The 20913-nt window shown below is 32.6% G+C and overlaps 1 protein-coding gene across 1 annotated transcript; it reads left to right on the top strand.

Annotated features, from left to right (window-relative positions):
- The first annotated feature begins 2954 nt into the window (after positions 1-2954).
- Positions 2955-15413, top strand: LOC143226306 (uncharacterized). The gene is made up of 16 exons (XM_076457101.1): positions 2955-3106; positions 3688-3888; positions 5278-5499; positions 6180-6386; positions 6899-7273; positions 8069-8473; positions 8796-9170; positions 9486-9845; positions 10125-10517; positions 10973-11350; positions 11636-12025; positions 12771-13148; positions 13655-14024; positions 14244-14434; positions 14654-14863; positions 15222-15413. Exons 1-16 carry the CDS (start codon positions 3055-3057, stop codon positions 15227-15229), a joined length of 4515 nt encoding a protein of 1504 aa, XP_076313216.1. The 5' UTR covers positions 2955-3054; the 3' UTR covers positions 15230-15413.
- The last annotated feature ends 5500 nt before the right edge of the window (positions 15414-20913 follow it).

Genomic DNA, 20913 nt, shown 5'->3' with positions numbered 1-20913 from the left:
ATACAAAAATAATTGTATTTCTTTTTTCTTTCGCTTGCCTTAATATCCACGTATGTGGATAAGTCATAATACCAAGGTGAACGCCTTCATAGTCTACTTAGTATGGGTGCAAAATTTCAGGTTTCTATGTTCTTTCCTCTTGGAGTTATGGTGATAACACACAGAGACATGCCCTGTTGTTATTATTATGGACTTCTTGTTCATTTTTCCAAATGCCTACTAGACACACTTTTGAAACAATTTTTTCAGGGTCTGAGCTGAAATATGTCGTCTTCCTATACTCCTTCAGAACTACTAGTATAAGTTGCGCTATGGTTCACGTATTTTACAATAATAAATAGCTTTTGCCTGTTAACTGATAATTTTTTTTGAGTTTTACAGGATATGTACGGTTTTAACAATTTGTACTTCCTGTAAAATCATTAATTCATACAAAAAAAGTTACTTAGCAAATATTGTTAACTATGCATTTGTAGCAGTCACTTTAAAATAGGTTCGGAATGGCCAGATAGTTAAGGAGCTCGACTCGTAATCTGAGGATCGCGAGTTTGAATCCCGTCATATGCTCGATCTTATAACGTGAGAGTCAATCCCACTATTCGTTGGTAAAAGAATAACCAAAGAGTTGGCGGTGGGTGGTGATAACTAGTTGCCTTTCCTCTAGTCTTACACTGCTAAATTAGGGACGGCTAGCGCAGATAACCCTCGTGTAGCTTTGCGAGGGCCCCCGCTAGTACAGCGGTAAGTCTACGGATTTGTAACGCTAAAATCATGAGTTCGATTTCCCTCGGTGGGCTCAGCAGATAGCCCAATGTGGCTTTGCTATAAGAAAACACACAAACACATAAGCTTTGCGAGAAACTCAAAAACAAACAAACAAACACTGTAAAACTCTACTTATAATATGTGGCTGCTCATGGAACTTGATTTTTTATCATCTTCTTTTATATCACCGGTTTCTCAAGCATTCTGATACTTATGTATAGGATAGTCTCTAGAGCTTTGTGAGATCTACCTTCATGTACACAAGAAATTATGATTGCCAAGTTTCTAAAAGATTGTTTTTGAAATACCTCTTGTAAGATATATAAATGTATATCCTTAGATACATTTTGATATTCAGTACTTTTATCTAGTTCCCCGTAAGGACAGTGGTAAGTCTTCAGATTTATAACGCTAAAATCAGCGGTTCGATTCCCCTCGGTGGACACAGCCGATAGCTCTATGTGGCTTCGCTATAAGAAAACACACACACACACACTCTTATCTAACAGCAAACATACTTTATATGCTCAAAATACTATCATATACTGGGCTTCTTACATTCACTTATTTCATGTACGAGTTGTTTCCGTAATGTATGTTTTATATATTGTAATAATATTGACCTTTTGTCTATCCTGAAAATGCGCGCGCGGCTTACTCTTTAAATGCACATGCACTTCATTTTTAGGGTGTAATCAAAAGGTGGACTTAAATATGGTTTAATAAACATTTTGTACAACAACATATTAAAATATTATCAAAGTTTTAAAAAGTCTGACGTTACCTCGTAGAATAACATTATAAGTTTATTTGTTGGTAGTATTATATACGGTAAAGTTAAGCCGTAATTAAACTATCGTACGTAAGTTACAATGTCAATTTTCCTCTTCATCGTATACAGACCACACTTAATAAACACTTAATAATGTTAGGTCTAAGAAAAATGAACTTACAGGTAATTGCATCATCTATTAGAATTCTTCTGTATTACTCTAGAAATCCTGTATTTAAAGAAGTATTGTAGCAATAAGAATATTAATTTGACTGCAAGTGTTTTGCAGGTCTACATTAGTAGAATTATAATTCTTTCCTCACCGTGATTCTTCTAACATTGACTTTTTGCCATAAAAAATTATGCAGGAATTTGCCAGCAAGTATGATTTTACATTGAAAATACTCAAATATGTTATTAGAGCATATACATTTTATGTATTATAAAATACTTTTGCTTGTATGGGATTCTCCTAGTTAAGATGTTTCGTTTGTTTAAATCATGCAATATGGGATTCTTCTGCACGACCAATTTACTAAAATTTCTGGACTATGATTATTTTATTCTATTCTTATAATTTATTCAAGAATTAAGATTTTGAAAAGGTTTTGATTACTTTCGATACTAAACTTTCATTTATTTATTTTTATTAGAAATCATATCGATGTGATTTTGGAACTTCAACACTTAAATTCTTAAGTCTTCTTAAACTCTTTAAGAATTCTATATCAACACTTACTAAAATGACAAATCACTATCTTATAAAATAAGAAATTATTATGGGCAGTATTCCCTCACTGATTTACATTAACATAGTGTAGTGTTAGGGTTTATTTGCTGAATCCACCGAGGGTAACGAAACCCCTGATTTTAGTGTTGTAAATCTGTAAACTAACTGCTTTACCAGCAGGCGACTAATATAGTATCAGTTATAGTAATTAATAAGTATTGTGCAACCATTTGAACATTGAATTTGATTATGTGGCCTGTTGAACTGTTAACATTTACATTTAAATAAAATATGACAGATTTTAGTGATATGATATTTAAGAATTGCATAAGCATACATATTATTTGTTCTTTCTGTTATGTGGCGCTATCTTCTGTTTCCGTTCTGCTTAAGGCCAACATTGATTACATATATTTCACAATTATTTGCTTATTGAAATGTTGAATGATTTGTATGCTAAACTACTGAAAACAGAACAAACAGTGTTTCTGCGAATCTACAGAAGCAAGTGATTGACTGACGTAATAGTACATTTGGAAACTAATATTCACCTAATCAGCAACTCCATCACCCTCTTGATAAGACAGATTACCGAATCGGCTCTTATGGGTAAATGTCAATTACTGTGTTGCACGTCATTCGCATTACTAATTAGAAATAGATAAAGGGTTTGACCTAAAAACTTTCTTCAGATTGCTATATAAGAATAACTTTCACGTTGTGTTCTTCAGTAATTAACACACAAGAGTTGTTTGGCGCCTACTATTTTCAAAGAAAAACTTCAGACATGAAGAACTTGACGCTGCTTTGGGCAGCGCTACTAGGTTGCCACTTTGCTGGTAAGTTGTCTGTTTATTTCTTCAAAATGTGCTAGGATATTATATGTTTAAGGTATGTATATCTTTGGAAAACAAATCGAGATTTCTTAATATCATTTATCATTTCTCCAGAGGTTTTGCATATTTCCATTTGTAAACACCTTAAAAAGTATCCTCTCCTCAATGAACCAACATACGACTAAGCTGGGAATGGAATATCGAAGATACTAACTACAATAATTCCTTTTGTTAATCTGTCATAAACACCTTTGGATTGAAACTTGGTTATTACTTTGAATTATTGTTCTCAGAGTGATGATAAGAGACCATGCTTTTATATTTATTTATAAACAACGTAAAACAAATTTACAATGTATTAGATCTAAACTATAGTGTCTTTCTTTCCTTGCGATGGTTCATCCTCTCATATTTTGTGTATCTTGAGGACTTAGAAATTGTGTAAATTTCTGTCTTCATATACTGAAGTTGAAACATGTCAAGAAAGACTAATAATAATATAAAAATATAATGGTTTAATTTGTTATTCTCGTTTTTTAGATTAATATAACCAAGACGGTATTAATTGTCGTTTTAACCTGTAGGTACCCTTGCTGGCTTTCTAATCAATGACGTAAAAGACTTTGTCTGCCCAAGGGAGGACGGTTACTATGCAACACCGGAATGCCATCTTTATTATGACTGTAAAAATGGAAATGCCAAACTAAAAGTGTGTCCTTCCGCTCTTCATTTCAGTCGCATGACAAGGATGTGTGATTGGCCGGCATTTGCCGTATGTGAACAAGGTATAAAAACAGAAATTAGTTATTATATTATATAACAGCTTGAATTTGCTTAAAGAACATATCTTTTTACCCTCTAGTAGCATAGCGGCATGTCTACGGATTTACAATTCTAAAAACTGGGCTTCGATACTCTTATTGGGCAGGACACAGATAGCCCATTGTGTAGCTCTGTGTTTAACTTCAAAAAACTAGCGTATCTTTTCTGTTGTTGTTTGAAATTAAGCAAAAATTTACGCAATGGGCTATCTGTGCTCTGCTCACCACGGGTATCGAAACCTAGACTCTAGACTGTTAGTTCGCTGACTGTGCCACTGGAGGGCATATCTTTTTTTTTACGTTAAACACAATAATATAAAGACGATGAAGTTTCTCTTACAAATTACTTCATTCTAACAATATGAATCTTATTTTAACAAACAAATAAAATTTCTATATGTATGTATTAAATTGATATTAAATGATTGTAAAAAAAAACAATTTTTCTTGCTCCATTTATTCCTGTAGATATGATTACTGAAATATCGATGCTAGTGTTTAAATACTGTAGAGAATACTCTCTTTATGTCTTAATATTGCAGGAAAATCTCTCTGGGTGTGTTAATGCGGTATATCGGTTTGGTTTGTTTTAAATTTCGCGCAAAGCTACACGAGGGCTATCTGTGTTAGCCATCTCTAATTTAGCAGTGGAAGACTAGAGGAAATGCTGTCCTCTAGTTATCACCACCAACCGCCAACTCTTGGGCTACTCTTATACCAACGAATAGTGGGATTGACCGTAACTTTATAACGCACCAACAGCTGAAAGGGCGAACATGTTTGGTGTGACGCAGATTCAAACACGCGACTCTCGAATTACGAGTTAAATGCCTTAACCTCCTGGCCATGCAGGGCTAATGCGGTAGAGAATGCTTTTTATCAATGTGTTATTCAGTTGGGAACTTGTCTTAATGTGTTAAAACCATATAAAACGCTCTCACTTTTGTGTTAATACAATAAATAAATCTGTCTTGAAGCTTTTTACTGAGCATGTTTCTTTTATTTTCATTTTTACGTTTTCAACAAATTAACCTCTCGGATACCTCCAAGAAAGAAGTTGTCGATTTATATCCATAATTAAAATGAAAAATAATATAATTCAATGCGAAGGTGAAAAATACCAAACATTAAAAATAGATGTATTAGGTAACGGTTTTTGCTAAATAACATGAAAGTAAAGTATTAAATTTGTAATTTTTATTCAAGTATCGCTAAATATGAGTACATATAAAGAACAACAAAACAAGTTATTTTTCATACAATCACTGACTGTTAATAGTTTATGATCTAACACAGTACTGTCATATGACATTATTCATACTGCCACGTTATTGTTAATTGTTGTATACCCAGGTTCTCAACGGTTGTTGGAGACATCAGATTACCAGCTTGGAAAACCCACGGATGAAATAGACTGTCCAGACAAAAACTGTCATTGTCTTTATCCAAGCAAGACCGACTGCAGTATATTTTACCGCTGTGCCAAGGGAGTTCCTTATAAAGAGTATTGTGGGGAAAACCTGTATTTTAACTTCAAAATAGGTTCCTGTGATGTAAAGAGAAACGTTTTTTGTAGTAAGTTAAATATTCAATACAGTTAAATGATTTACGTAAGAATATATTATGCTAGTTTAAAATAAGAGGTTCCCATTATCAACGGCTATATAATAATCAGATACCTATCAGTGAAGTGTAAACATTAATAATACAGTAATGAATAAAACACTCTTCCATTCATTACTAAAACCTAACAACTTTCTCAGCAAAACAAAAGAAAAATTAAGCACATTAAATGGAATGATTTATTTCGGTGTTAACAGCTTATGATCAGAATGAAACTGTTACAAATACTATTGTTGAAGTTATATAACAGCTTATTAAAAACAGCCAGTTCATATTAATTGTTTTAATTAAATGTTTAAACCCAAGTGATGCGTTTAATGAAAGGGCGTAAAGCTGAATAATAAAGCTGATAATTGTTTTTTGCATAATACTTTCAATTTTTTTTTCAAACGGAGGTCGACGTAAAACTGTGGTAGAAAAATGAAAACATTATTTGTAATTGTTCTATCCACGATCAACGGATTTTATTCCTATTCTAAACAATGAATTGTATTAAAATAATTTCTTTTTGCATACATCGCATACAATAAAATTTGTTCTTCCTTGGATTATACATGAATTCTGCAAACGTTGACAAAATAAGAACAATATACAATTTTTATATAGCAAGTAAGTGATTCTTTGTCCATTAGATGTCACCACCACCACCACAACAGTTCAGCCACCCGTAATCGGCTGTTTTGATTGTCCTGAACCTTACGGCCTCTTCAAAGACCCAGACAACTGTAGAAGGTTCTACCATTGTTCTCTCGGTATCCCATACCACAAATGGTGCCCTGATAACCTTCACTTTAATGAACGGCTTAAGGTTTGTGATCTACCTGATAACGCTTGTTGTGGTAAGTTGCTCAATATTTTATAAACATAAACTTCCTTTATAACTCAAAGCATTAAAAAGTGTATTTTATTATAATATCACAGGAAATCAACAAGTTAATATATCTTATAGTCTTAATATCAAGTTTCTTACCTCTGTGAAATATTATTTTATACTGTAAACCATCTGGCTCTATTGAACGTATGCATTCCTGATTTCCTCGCAAATATTTGATTAAAGAAAATTTCTTAATGAAATAATAATTTGTGAAACATCAAAAATTCACGTTTAATTTACAAGCTATAATTTACAAAATACTAATTATTTTACAGTTAGGACTTGTATTACAGCTATTGCTTAGTTGGTCAAGTGTCATTTAGCAGTTCTTATCTACGATGAAATTACAGTTACGTATGTTATTTCTCTAAACACAATTTAAAATGATCAAATAAATTTAAGAGAACACGTTCTATATTTAATATATTTGAATTATTTAAAACTCATTTGTTAAATTATGTTTTCTATTTAATGCAGAAAAGAATAAGCCCTGTCCAGATCCGACTCCCGAGCCCACACAACCCGACAAAAGCTGTGACTGTGAATGTTGTTTATTCCCCGATGAGAAAGATTGTGCATCTTACACGTACTGTGAGAAAGGGATTCTTTATAGAAGACGATGCTCAGACGGGCTTTATTTTAACCCTAAAATATCAAACTGTGATTTTCAAAGCAATGTCCAATGTGAGCTTGACCCTAAGTGTCCACAGCCCAATGGAAAGTTTCCAATTTCTGGTACTTCTATCTATTACCTTGTTTGTATTAACGGCATATCCAGGAGAGAAAAATGTCCAGAAGGTCTCAGGTTTGATCCTGTCACCATGTGCTGCACTTGGCCTGACTCGTGTAACAGTAAGTGACCCATGTATTTATGTTAAGAATTTCCAGGCGAATTTCAAAATACTTCATGATTGAGATTATAAAAAAATTCTGTACTAAACCATCATATAAAATAGTAAAAACCCTTAGAATAACTTCGTAGTAAAACTATGATATATATTTTAATCGAATACGTTGTACACTCTACAATTTCTCTCTCTCACACACATACAGATATATTGTTTTTAGCAATATTTTTAAAATATCTGTTGACCTGAATTGCGTTTAGTATAGTTGTCTTTTATACTTGTTTCCGAGTTAATAATATTTATTGTTTCGATAACATTTTTCTAAATTTCTTTCTGCTACAATGTTTTATATGATCCACCAAAGCCTTAAGTTTACAAAAGTACAATGTTAAAACCCGAAACTTCATTCCCCGCGTTTTTTAAAATAAAAATCTAACAAATCTAACATTATTTTTATAATAAATCTTAATCATAAGTCTTCCTTGAAATAGATTAACGGACCTCAAAATATTTTAAGCATAAACAGTAAAAAGCAACAAAGTTTGTAACTTTGTAAAGATATTTTTAAAAGGTTTGGCTTGCGCCAAAATAACATATGTATTTATAACACTGAAAACCAGTAGTAAATGAGATGTATCTAGCATTTACCAAGTTTTCTATCTGCTAAAATAAGAATTGATACTTTTGCACATTAAAGCTTAGCAATATATTAAGAATGTAAAACTCACCTCTCTCTCAATGATAAAATTAATTGTTAATTATATTATTAATTTCAAAATAATGTTTATTTTTCTGGTAGAAACAGTAACTGGACTTAAGCCTTACTTACCCAACAATGAATGTCCTTGTGATTGTTGTGCCATTCCTGATCCTAAAGATTGCACCAAGTTCATCCTGTGTATTAACGGTAATGCCATTAAACAAACCTGTGCAGATGGTCTTCGCTTTAACCCGAGAATCGAAAACTGTGACTATGCCAGAAACGTGGACTGCGATCCACCTTGCGACAAAGACTGTGATGATAAACCAACTCATCCTCCTGGTATTCATTGCAAAAAACCGTCAGGTCTTTTCCCTTATCCTGATAAATGTAACCTGTTTATTCACTGCTCCCATGGTATCCCTCACGTCAAAAATTGCCCAAGCATTCTTCACTTTAACCCCACCCTCAGAGTCTGTGATTGGCCATGGAACGCTGGCTGTGGTAAGTGTTGTATTTATATTAATAGTATATATTAATAGCACAATAAAGGTATCAAATAAAATGTAATTAGGCCACATTTTAGATAATTATAGACAAATCCAGATAAACAATCTTATTTATATGTTACTGGTATATTGAAAACGAAGAATCTCTTTAAAAAATTACAAAATTCATACTACTCTACAGCTTATTACATTTTGTGTTATTAGAGAACATATTATATACGTTCACAAATTATTTATATAAACGTTCAATTAGTTTAAGACTATTCTAATCAGAAACTAAAGAGAGAGCTTCATAAGATCAAATGTTTTATGTGCAGGAAACCCATGTGACAAAGAACCACCACCAGAGGGCGAATGTGACTGTGACAACTGCGTGAAGCCGGTGCCCGGAGACTGCGCAGCTTATATAAGGTGTGAAAACTATCAGAAATATCATGGTAGATGTACAGATGGACTTCTTTTCAACCCTCAAATTAGTAACTGTGACTTAGCAGAAAACGTAGACTGTGACGATAAACCAGATCCTGACTCTAAGTGTGGTTCTAAATCTGGTCTTTTCCCACACCCTAACGACTGCACCAGATTCATTCATTGTGCCAACTGGAAACCTTACGTTAAGAGCTGCCCATCTGGATTGCATTTTAATAAAGCTTTGAGGATTTGTGATTGGGCAGAGACTGCTTGTTGCAATGGTACGAATTGTTCACTTTTCGAAAATTGAATACATTTGTGTTCAGTATTAGTAGAAAAGCTACTATTTGTAAGTTTTGTATCATAAATTAATATTATGAAATGAGTACATTTATTATTTCACATATCTTAGTCGATTAACATAAGTACACATTTCATGGACCATTCATTATATTCAGATTCTTCCACATAAAAAAAAATCTACCATATAAATCACACAACACATGACAAGAATGATAACCATAAAGAAGTCATAAGATCATAATATATATTGCCTATTTTACTTCACTACAAGTATATTTCTCTTCCATCTTCAGAGCCTTGTACTACACCGGAACCCCCAAAGGACGGAACATGTGACGTATGTGAATCTTGTCTCATTCCGGACAAGCTAGATTGTGCAGCTTTCACCCGCTGTGAAAATGGTAAATCGTTTAGAGAACGTTGCTCTTCTGGACTTTTCTTCAATCCAAAGACTGAGAACTGTGACAAAGAAGAAAACGTTGAATGTGAAAAACCAGGAGTGTGTCCAGAACCAAGTGGTCACTTTCCACATAAAAACTGTACAAAGTTTATCCAATGTGATCACGGTGTTCCTCATATCAAGTTCTGTCCACGAGGTCTGTACTTTAACCCAACATTTAAGGTTTGTGATTGGCCTGAAAAAGCTGGCTGTGGTAAGTTTTTATTTCTTCTTATTATAAAAATTATTGTTATTATTTATTATTAAAAACTGTTACGTGTTTCTTTGGATATCCATTTTTAAAAATAATTTGAGGCGCAATGCAATAATGAACACCGTTTTCGTATATCCACACACATTAACCATTTTACAGGAATTTGACTCCACTTTTGCGAAATATCTGACTATGTTCAATTGACGCTATATTTTTTATAAATAAATGTAATTTATGGTGTTTTACATGAGAAGTAAAAGTTATATTTGTCTTTTGTAGGAGAACCATCCAAACCAATTCCACCAGACCCACAACCCTGGCCAGACTGCACTATCTGTGAATGCTGCCTTATTCCTGACAAAAATGATTGCACAAAGTTCTATCGTTGCGAGTTTGGTAAGTCTTTCCATGGACAATGCTCCATTGGCCTTGTTTTTGATGCAACTCAAGAAAACTGTGTTTACGCCAAGGATGGGGACTGTGGGGAAGAGACAAAATATATATGTCCACAGCCCAATGGAATGTTTGAGAATAAAGAAGAATGTGGTTCTTTCTGGCATTGTTCTAATGGTTATGGTTACTTGAAAAAGTGTCCTGGCAATCTCCACTGGAGTCAAGCTATGCAACGTTGTGAGTGGCCTTGTGTTGCTCGCTGTGATCCATCAGTACCAGGTAAAGAACTGATTCCTTAAAATGTTCATACTAAGCAAACTCGTAAACATTCATCTGCCATAAATTTAAAATGCTTTCATAAAGAAATGTAATTATTCCTATCTGAAATACATATAATAACCAGTAACTTAAATATATAACAATACAAATAAATAAAAACATTCACATGTTGTTTAAGGTAACAATGGTTGTTGGTTGTGGGTACTTGAATATATTAAAATTTTTACCACGTGTAATACATTTATTTGACTCGGAATTAAACAGAAAACCATGAAACACACAATTGAATTGTATTGGGCATTTTATTCAACATAACAAGATGCATATCATCTTATCGCAAACGTTTGTAACTAATTCTAAGAGCTTAGGTTTATCACAATAATAGTTTTGCTTTTTTATTTGTTTAGTTTAAACAATAATGGTTACATATTAAATTCGACCTTTTAAATAAATAGGATGCATCAAGCCTACCCCAATTCCCACTACAAAACCTGGTGACTGTGACTGTGATGGCTGTTTCACTCCTCATCCCACAGACTGTGCTTCTTACTATCGCTGTATAGATGGAATACGTGTTAAATACACGTGTTCTCCTGGCTTGTACTTCAACAGACACACCAAGAAATGTGATTACAAAGATAATGTTAGCTGTTACAACTTCAAGTGTCCGAGCAGAAACGGGATGTTTAAGAACAAAAACAATTGTGAAATGTTCTGGCATTGTTCCAACTATATTCCATATCTTAAGGATTGTCCAGCCAACCTACACTGGAGTGTAGAGAGACAAAGATGTGAATGGCCTTGTATCGCCAAGTGCGATCCTTCTGTTCCAAGTAGGTTTTATATTAGTAACTTAAGTCTCTTGTCAGTATAACGATATAATAAGATTAAACAAACGTATTCAAAGATATGCATCAGTAGCATATTGATTAAGCTTTGTTTTATACGTATGTTTAATACATTGTCACAAATCTTTAGGACTAGAGCCCATCTGCTTAGTATTTTAATAGGTTTGTTTTATTTTACCTAAGGAGCATAAAGTACACAGTTGTGAACAGTTCTTGATGAAACGAAAGCACATTTATATATAAAAACGTGTAGTGTTTTCACGTTTGCAGCCTGTCCAACAGAGCCAACAACAACAACGACCACAACAACCGTCGCTAAGCCTGAATGTGGTTGTGAAGGATGTATGACACCTCACGAGAATGACTGCTCGGCTTATTATCGATGTAGTAATGGTCACCGAGAGTTACAGTATTGCCGGTCTGGTCTTTACTTTAACAAACAAACCAAGGCATGTGATTATCCTAAAAATGTCCAGTGTGAAAAGTTCATTTGCCCTAGTCCTGAAGGAATGTTCAAAAACGATGAGGACTGTGGCAGTTTTTGGCAATGCTTTAACGGATTTCCTTACCTGAAGGACTGTAATCCCAAATTACATTGGAATGAAAAGACAAAGAGATGCGATTGGCCATGTGTTGCCAAGTGTGATCCTGCTATTCCACGTGAGTATAATTTTCCTGGAAGCCCTATAATTATGTTTTGTTTTCAAAGGAATAGCTTTTGCTTATTTATTAGTAATCTTACTTTCGAACGTCCTATGAACTTAACGACTTACCACTTGTATATTTACAAAATAGTTTCTTTTTTGTTAATAAAAAGACTTTATTATTGAACAAACAATTATTGTAAAACAAAACAGAAGTAACCTTTTCCTAAATGTTGTATTGTATCTACATATACAAAATAGAACAACGAATATTTTTGTATTTTTTCATAATTTTTTGTTAATAAAAATACTTTATTATCGAATAAACCTTTACTTAAATATCGTGTTGTTTCTAAATGTGCAAAATAAAACAAATATTTTAATATCATTTTTATCAAAAGTTTTCAAAAATCTTTTTTGTGTAAAATGTCCACGTGTTTAACAGAAACAAGTCATTGTATATCCCTGCGTGAAATGTCCACGTGTTTAACAGAAACAAGTCATTGTATATCCCTGCGTGAAATGTCCACGTGTTTAACAGAAACAAGTCATTGTATATCCCTGCGTGAAATGTCCACGTGTTTAACAGAAACAAGTCGAATTGTATAATAACTATATTTTGGCATCTTACTATCCAAATTGGATTGCATATTACTATGTAAATTTGATTGACGTATCGAAAAACATCATTAACTTCCATGTTGTAATAATACGTTATCTAAATATATATTAAACAAAACTATGTCGTCATATTTTTTCAGCTTGTCCCACTGAGTCCACTAGTGTTCAAACATCTCCAGATTCCTGTGGATGCACTAGTTGTGTAACACCACACCCCAGTGATTGTTCAGCTTATTACCGCTGTAAGGATGGAAATAGGGAACTTGTATACTGTAGTCCTGGTCTGCTTTTCAATAAAAATACAAAAATCTGTGATCATCCAGAGAACGTTGACTGCAATCATTTTGTGTGTCCAAGTAATGACGGAATGTTTAAGAATAAATTTGACTGTGGTAGTTTTTGGCATTGTTCACATGGAATTGCCTACTTGAAAGACTGCCTTTCTGGTCTACATTGGGATGAAGAAAGACAGATGTGTAACATGCCTTGCCTTGCTAAGTGTGATCCTTCAGTTCCAAGTAAGTAGGACTATGAGTGCCTGGAAAGAAATGTTGTACGGTATCTACGGTTCAAAACATTTAATACTTTGAACATTTTTTTAGTCGTCCTGATCACAACTACAGATTAGGATAACATAAAGTGGCAAAACAGCTTTTGATGAAATGTAAAACAAAAATATTAATAATACTCTCAAAGTTATTCTCACAAAATAGATTCTTCTAGAAAATTACTATTGTTGACACGCATAAAATATATTATTTTTCAAATAAAGAGAAATGTTTAAAAGCAGCCTTTCAATATAAATCATAATTACTTCTGTTCATCTTTACGATGATCATTACATGAAGAAATCCTATTTTGTTCATTAACACATATTATAAAGCATAAACAAAATTTTATTTTGGAATATTGTTTTCTTTTTTTTATCATATTTGATGACACCATATGAGAACAATGTTCTTCCTAATTATCGCATGTCTATATTTATTTAAATCTTGTTTATACCACAATTTCTGTTCCTCAGCCTGCCAACCAACCACCACATTAAAACCAATAGATCCTTGGTGTCCATGTTTAATGTGTGTCTCCGAAGATCCATTCGATTGTCGAGCATACTTTAAGTGTAACAATGGAATCAGAGAGAAGAAGTTCTGTCCAACTGGTCTCTTTTTCAACAAGAACACTAAGGTATGTGATCACCTGGAGCATGTTGATTGTCCAGACATTGGAGATCCATCCATCTGTGAAAAGCCTAACGGCAGGTTTATCTTCCCCGGGAACTGTAATAAATATGTGGAATGTATCAGTGGCATTGCCTACATCAAGAAATGTCCATCAGGCCAGACGTTTGACAAATCCAGACAGATCTGTGTACCTGGTGACAACGGTTGTGGTAATTATGTAGTTAATATTGTACAAACAAGTTTTCAATTTGTGCTTTGTAATAGAATGATCTTTTGTTGTCACATTTTATTCAGTTTGTTTCTTCATTTAACTTTAAATACGATTTAATTTAAATGAAGTAATAAACTTATTTTATAGATTAATCTGTAACTGATATTTCCTGAAACAGTTCCTCAATAGTATTTATCTTGTTTCTCTTTAAATCGAAGGAAATGGATTAGAGATTCAGTCTGCACCACTTTAGACGGTCTGTTTCCTAAGAAAGATGACTCTACCAAGTTCTACCACTGTTCTAATGGTATCGCTTATTTGAAGGACTGTCCTGCATCTCTCCACTTTAACCCTCTTATCAAAGTCTGTGATTGGCCAAGCAACGTTTTCAGTTATAGAGCTGTCCCAGGTAAAGCTCAGTAACAAATTTCAAATCTTTAGATTTCTCTTAGTTATATCGTAATGCTTTAATAAAACCACATTACATGATTTGCAGATAAAATAAACAAAAAATTAAAAGTCTAATATTTGTTTTATTAGTTAAAATTGTACCAGTAAGTTAAATCAGTAGTGTACTACAAAAGTCAGGATAACAACCTCAATACTTAGACAAATGATTAATCTGAAGTTCCAGATCCTGACCCAACTTGTGTCGTTAACCCCGAGATTAAATGTCCATCTTGCGCATGCCGAGTGGCTGATTCTCATGACTGCGGAACCTTCTACGAATGTACAACTGAGGGTACAGCCTGTAGAAAGACTTGCCCATCTGGTCTCAAGTTTAACCCTGTTAAGATGATGTGCGACTTACCTGACAACTGTGACTGTACTTTAGCAGGTAAGTCAATTATTGGAGGTCACAGTTATTACAGGCTAGGCTGGTGTTTTTCCTTTTTGTTGTTATTGATATACTAGGAACTTTTCTTAATACCAGAAACGTTTTCTAATTAGTTTGTTGTATAAATAGTTACTAATTCTTTGCCTTTAATCTCAAAACTCAATGTCGTTCACTATTTAAATTCATTCGTTATCTCATCATCATTGTGCAAACATTATAATTTTGGAAATTTGTTTCCATCTGTTATTTAGTGACGTAGAATGCTTCTTGACCAAAAATAACGTTCAGTCATTAAAAGTTTGTATTGTAGTAGCATTCTTAAATTTCTAAAGTTCAATATATTATCGTTTTCTTTTAGCCATTTAAAAGGACCGTCTACCATGCCTATTTTTAGATGAAGTATCCAACATTGCAAATAAAAATTATCATATGTGTGTCATCCATAGAATGATGACAAAAATATTATTGTTTTCAGTTTCAAATTAAAGAGTACTACATTGAATTTATTACTGTACATTTTGTGTTTGAAATAAATAATCATGCATGCAACAGAAAATACGTGTGTTAAAATAACTTTTATTTCTTGGTTGTTTTGTATAAACGTTTTAGCAATCGTGAATCTTTACAGCTTTGAATTTTAAATTGTAATAGATTCAACTTCCTTAAATTAACGAAGTTGTTCTAAGATTTTACGATAGAATGTTTCAATACACTTGGTTCTTCGATGGGTGAGCCGTGAGTTTACGTATTTACACCACTAAAATCCGGAATACGACTCAGTGCAGTAAACACAGTACAAATGTCCATTGTGTATCTTTACATTAAGAAAAAAACTTCGCACCAAAAAAATATTATTTCACGTGTTCCATGCTTTATGCTTTCTTTTGTAAATTACTATTAATGCGCAAAATATGTGATAAAAATATTTCAAAAATATATATAATTTATATTTATCTATTCAGATAACAAAACAAATAATTATTAACCTCTAAATTCATGTTTGCAAAGCTAAAATAATTTTAGTCAGAAAATTAAAACTGCTATGAAAGCATCTCAGTCTCTAAAATAGGTGATTTAATTGCGTCATACTTCAATTCGTTTGTGTCTCTAGTATCATGTATCCTGCTAACGTCCTTCTAGATAATACAAGTAAGTTCCTCACCAGATACTGTGGTTTCCATTCTCTGCTCTCATAATGTTTTCAAAGCCACATCACTTTTGCAAAATTCAGTCAACTGCACGTGGGTACTACCTTCATGCGTTCCAAATCTACCACATAAATGACCCTCAACCAGCTTCCAAACGTTTAATTTCTAACTCTATTCTAACAGATTATAAATTGTTACCATGATAACCTTCGTAAACACTGTTTGAGTTTCCCGTATTTTCGCTAAGCTCAGTGTTATAAAAATTGTCTATTGTGATTTCTACCTCAATTAAAACTTCGTGTAACTCATATTATTTTATCCAGTTGCTATTACGTGTAAAATTTAATTATCTACATTTATTTAAGAACTGACATTTTGCCAGCGGTTTTCAATTTTCGTCCATGATAGCGTTAATACTCTTAAAGAATGATTTATAAACAGTAACAATCAACTGATCCGTCATGAAAACCAAAACAGGCACCATAAGAGAAAATAACGAAAGTTATCTTTTTTCCGAACTTTACTGCTTCAATCAATTTACCCTCTTCCTCAACTTTTGTTGATGTGGTTTCAATTTCAAACTATTCCTTCATTGCTGGGTTTCAACTTCTAACAATTTGAGAACCCCACTTCTGTCACCACGTTCTAAATGATCATACTATACACGCACTTTAATTTGCCTTCTTATGTCCCTTAACTTTATTTAGGTTGTATGTATTTCTACCAGCAATTAACACGTACCAGTGTAAGCATAAAAAACTGTTGTATATTATTGGTACTTAAAACTACATAGACTTAGAAAAAAGATTTGTTTCTTACAAGCAATATCTTACTTTTTTATTCACTCTTCTCGGTTTATTCGTTCTCTTTCACATCTTCTACTCTTTCCACCATCTTTTTCTTCTTAAATGCCCTTTATATTCCTTGTAAAAATTAACTCTGTAAAAATGTATAACAGCATTCACATTTCCCCCTATATTTTCATTAAGGGTCAAGATTATAATAAATGTTGTTGTGTTTTTATACGTTCGATTTCCCATGATTTTAACAAAGCCACATGTCTATGTCAGATGTCATTCTCATATTAACACACACTACATTTGATGATATTATACGCTTTTGTAATAATTTCATCAAGTTATGTTTAACAATTGAAGAAAATACTGTGTTACTTACTAACTTTGTTGTTTCAAGTACATTCGTGGTGTTAATTACACCAATACTCTTGAGTCCTTTGTTTGGTACTGATGAAAATTACGTAAAGGATCTTTGTGATTTTTTACAAAATATTGCAAGTTAAATTTATAATAAGTAGCATTTAAGTGACTTTTGATGTTGTATCATTATACAACAATTATAATAATCTGGATTTAAATGCTATAGCCTAGAGAGAAATTTATAAAAACGTACTGAAAAGAAAAATATTGTTTTCAAGATATTAACCACGTCGAAAGAGAAATGTAGTAGTTGTTTCAATTTGTGGAATAAACTTTCTCTTTAATATTTTAGGCGCAAATGTTTTAAAAACTGAATAATATATTGAGTTACTTACTACCTTTGGATGAGAACTAACCCTTTTGAAAGTTTAATGCAAATGGTTAGTAAGGTTGCTTGTGTATAGCAAAGCTACTAAAGCTACGTGGCGTTGTACCTAGTTTTGAACTATCGACCACAGGAAAGTCAACCTACTGGCAGTACTCACTGCCAACATTTGGGCTTCTCTTTGCCAATGAATAATGGAGACTGACCTACACATCATAAAGCCCACAAAGTTCAAGGAACGACAACGTAAGACATTTGGTTTCAATCCTGTGTGTTGATCACCTCACCCTTCAGATTATGCTGTGTTGGTTTGAATTCTTTCTATAAATAAATTATAATGAATACTTTAAACATCGCTTCATTTTGAGAGAATTCGATATTACACAGCAGAGCGTGAAAGTTTCAATAAATTTGAATTATATAAATTGCATGTAAAATATCAGTAGTTGTTTGCTTGTTTAATTTAGGCTTCACTTTGTAATTGATTACAAATGTCTCCTACACCTGTGGCAGAGTTTTACTTTTGACTTTACCTGTTATTTTAAACATAGCGGTTTAGACCACATCATATTTACCTAGCACATGCCAAACAATGATTGAAATGTTCTTGAACCAAGGATAAGAGGTTTCTTTTGAACGATTTATCAGTCTTTTAACACAAACGATCCCACATGAAAGGCAGCAGAATTCATTTTAAAAAAATGTGATTCTTGAAAAAAGTGGTTTAAAGTCTTTAAACCTGAAAAAATCTGAATTTTCAATAAAGAGTGAGTGTGTGTGTGTTTTCTTATAGCAAAGCCACATTGAGCTATGTATCGAGCCCACCAAGGGGAATCGAACCCCTAATTTTAGCGTTGTAAATCCGTAGACTTACTGCTGTACTAGCGGGGAGCTTTTCAATAAAGATCTGAATACACATTAAGAGAAAATTTTTAATAACGTTTGTTGATTATGAGTCTCCCGGTAGGACAGTGGTATGTTTATGAACTTCCATCGCTGAAATACGGGGTTTGATACAAAACATAGTAGATTAATTAGGACTTCTCAAGTAATACAAGATATAGCTTTGTATTTAGAAACAACTCATAAAGGTAAACAAAATCAGTTTATAATATAAAATATTTTCATAAAAATATAACATTTGTTTTATTGGGAAATAAAAAAGAATTAATGCTAGTAAACCTTATAGTATAAAAACACCCTCAAATATATATATATGCTCTTTTTTATGTATATTTGTATAAGACGTTTCGTTACATACTTTAAGCTTTCTTAGCAACACTAAAATGTTAATTTATCCTTATAATTCAAAGGATATTCTTTAAAATTTTAAAAGAGGAATTTATTTAAGAGATTAACAATTTTAATTACTTCCTGATTGTGAAACAATATTCGCTCAAAATGGAAGGGTTGGCAGAAAATCTTAAATATGTTGAATTTCGTTTTTTTTTAATTTGAGATTTATAACTGTAAATTTAATTAGGTAGAAAGAAAGTGACAGTACACTGAACTTCACTGTGTCTGATGGCTGGTTAGAGAAAGTGACAGTACACTGAAGTTCACTGTGTCTGATGGCTGGTTGTAATTACTAAACTTTCCTCGTTATTGTGAAAGTAACTTGTATTCAAACTGTTTACTCGAATTAGTTATAAGAATATTATATATTTCAAGTAAACAAATTACTCCACTTACTGTTTTGTTAAGAATCTGGTTATTTTGTAATTTATTTTCACCGTATTACTCCATTTAAATTAAAATTAAGGTAATTGTAATCTAGAATTTCAATATACAAGAGGGTTTATTCCTAGTATTGCATTTCGATCAGTCTTTATACATTTATATTAGCAATACATTTAATTAATTCTTCTTACTTCGTATCACAGTATGTAAACTAGTGATGTAATTTTTGTACTGTTTATAATTAATTATAGAGAATTCATTTTAGATCAGAACATTTAGCAGAAGCTATTATATGATCTTTTTCTAAATATAATTTTTCTCAGTAGAGTGAAATATTTAGTGAGTAAAGTAAAAACCCTCCAAAAACGTATCTTCCAGTAATAAAAAATTAATATAAAGATGTGTTTTGTCATCTGTTGGTTCACAAGAAATAAATTCAAACAAAAACATCCTCGTGCTTTAGAGTTGTTGTTATTTCATAATATGAACTGTTTCACCTTCACTAACGTTCAGTGTTACGACTTCTATCATTATTCAGAATTTGATGGTATAAGCATTGCTTTACAGTTTCTTCATTCTTTTTTGAATTGCGGATTCTCAAACGTAAGCTGTCTAAACCACGCCTACTTGATGGAACGAGTATAGACGTGCCCTAGCTGCGCACACTTTTCTCTCTCATGAGAACTGGTAACCAGGTTGCAAGTTCAGTTGGAGAACAGCATCTTCGAACACAATTCCCCAATTTAAATCAGTGTAAACCGCTGGGTATGAGACATAAAACTTTGTAGGTACAAGATTAATACTAAGCTGCCGCTAGACCCAGTAAAATGTAAGTTCCTTTACTATTCTTCAACCTTGACCTATTACAGCATATCCTTTATTAATGTACACCAAAATATTCCTTCAGCGTTTTAAACTACGCTTTAATGCATTCCACCGTTTTATTGTTTTTTTTTTCATTTGATGGAAAACTATCTCTGCTAAAAAACATAGCAATAACACTCAAGGTAATGTTTCCTCGTGGTTGTATTATTCCTGTTTCTGAACTTGAGTTATTTTTAACGTTAGTTTTAACAGTGCCAGTTAACAACAGTGTTATCTGCTTGTAATTTCTAAAATATGTTGTTCACTTTTTTAATAACCACATAAAACGGATCATTACACAGTGCACTAGTTCGAGGTCTCTTGTTTACACTGTTGCTTAAAATCTTAACATCAGGTTTCACTGAGAATTAGCAAGTGAAGTTCGTGTACTTATCGAACAACTTACGAGCATGAGTGACGTCAAATAAATCATTGATAATTTTCAAGGCTCTTTGAGGTTATTATAAATGCTACTGTGCCATTTTAAAGAGGTTAAAAAATTCAAAAGTAAACAGAGAAAAGTATTAAAAGGTTCACCAAACATTTCTAACATTTAAATAGTGAGTGCATTAGTGTAAAAACGAATAAGGCATAATATTCAAACTACAATCTTTGTCTTCATAAACAATAAATATATTGTTTTTTTAAGATTAGAGTTTAATTCAACGTTCTCTATATTAAGTGATTATTTCAAATTCATCGTCATTAAGAGCAACAAGTTCACTACTTTTATCCATGAAACAATAAACTTTACATTTGGATGTTGTAAGTAGTTTGTACGTCACGAAATAATTTCTTTATTAGGATTTAATGTTC

Source organism: Tachypleus tridentatus, chromosome 1 (genome assembly GCF_004210375.1).
Source record: "Tachypleus tridentatus isolate NWPU-2018 chromosome 1, ASM421037v1, whole genome shotgun sequence".
Classification (NCBI taxonomy): domain Eukaryota; kingdom Metazoa; phylum Arthropoda; class Merostomata; order Xiphosura; family Limulidae; genus Tachypleus; species Tachypleus tridentatus.
This window is presented reverse-complemented; position numbering and strand designations above follow the sequence as displayed.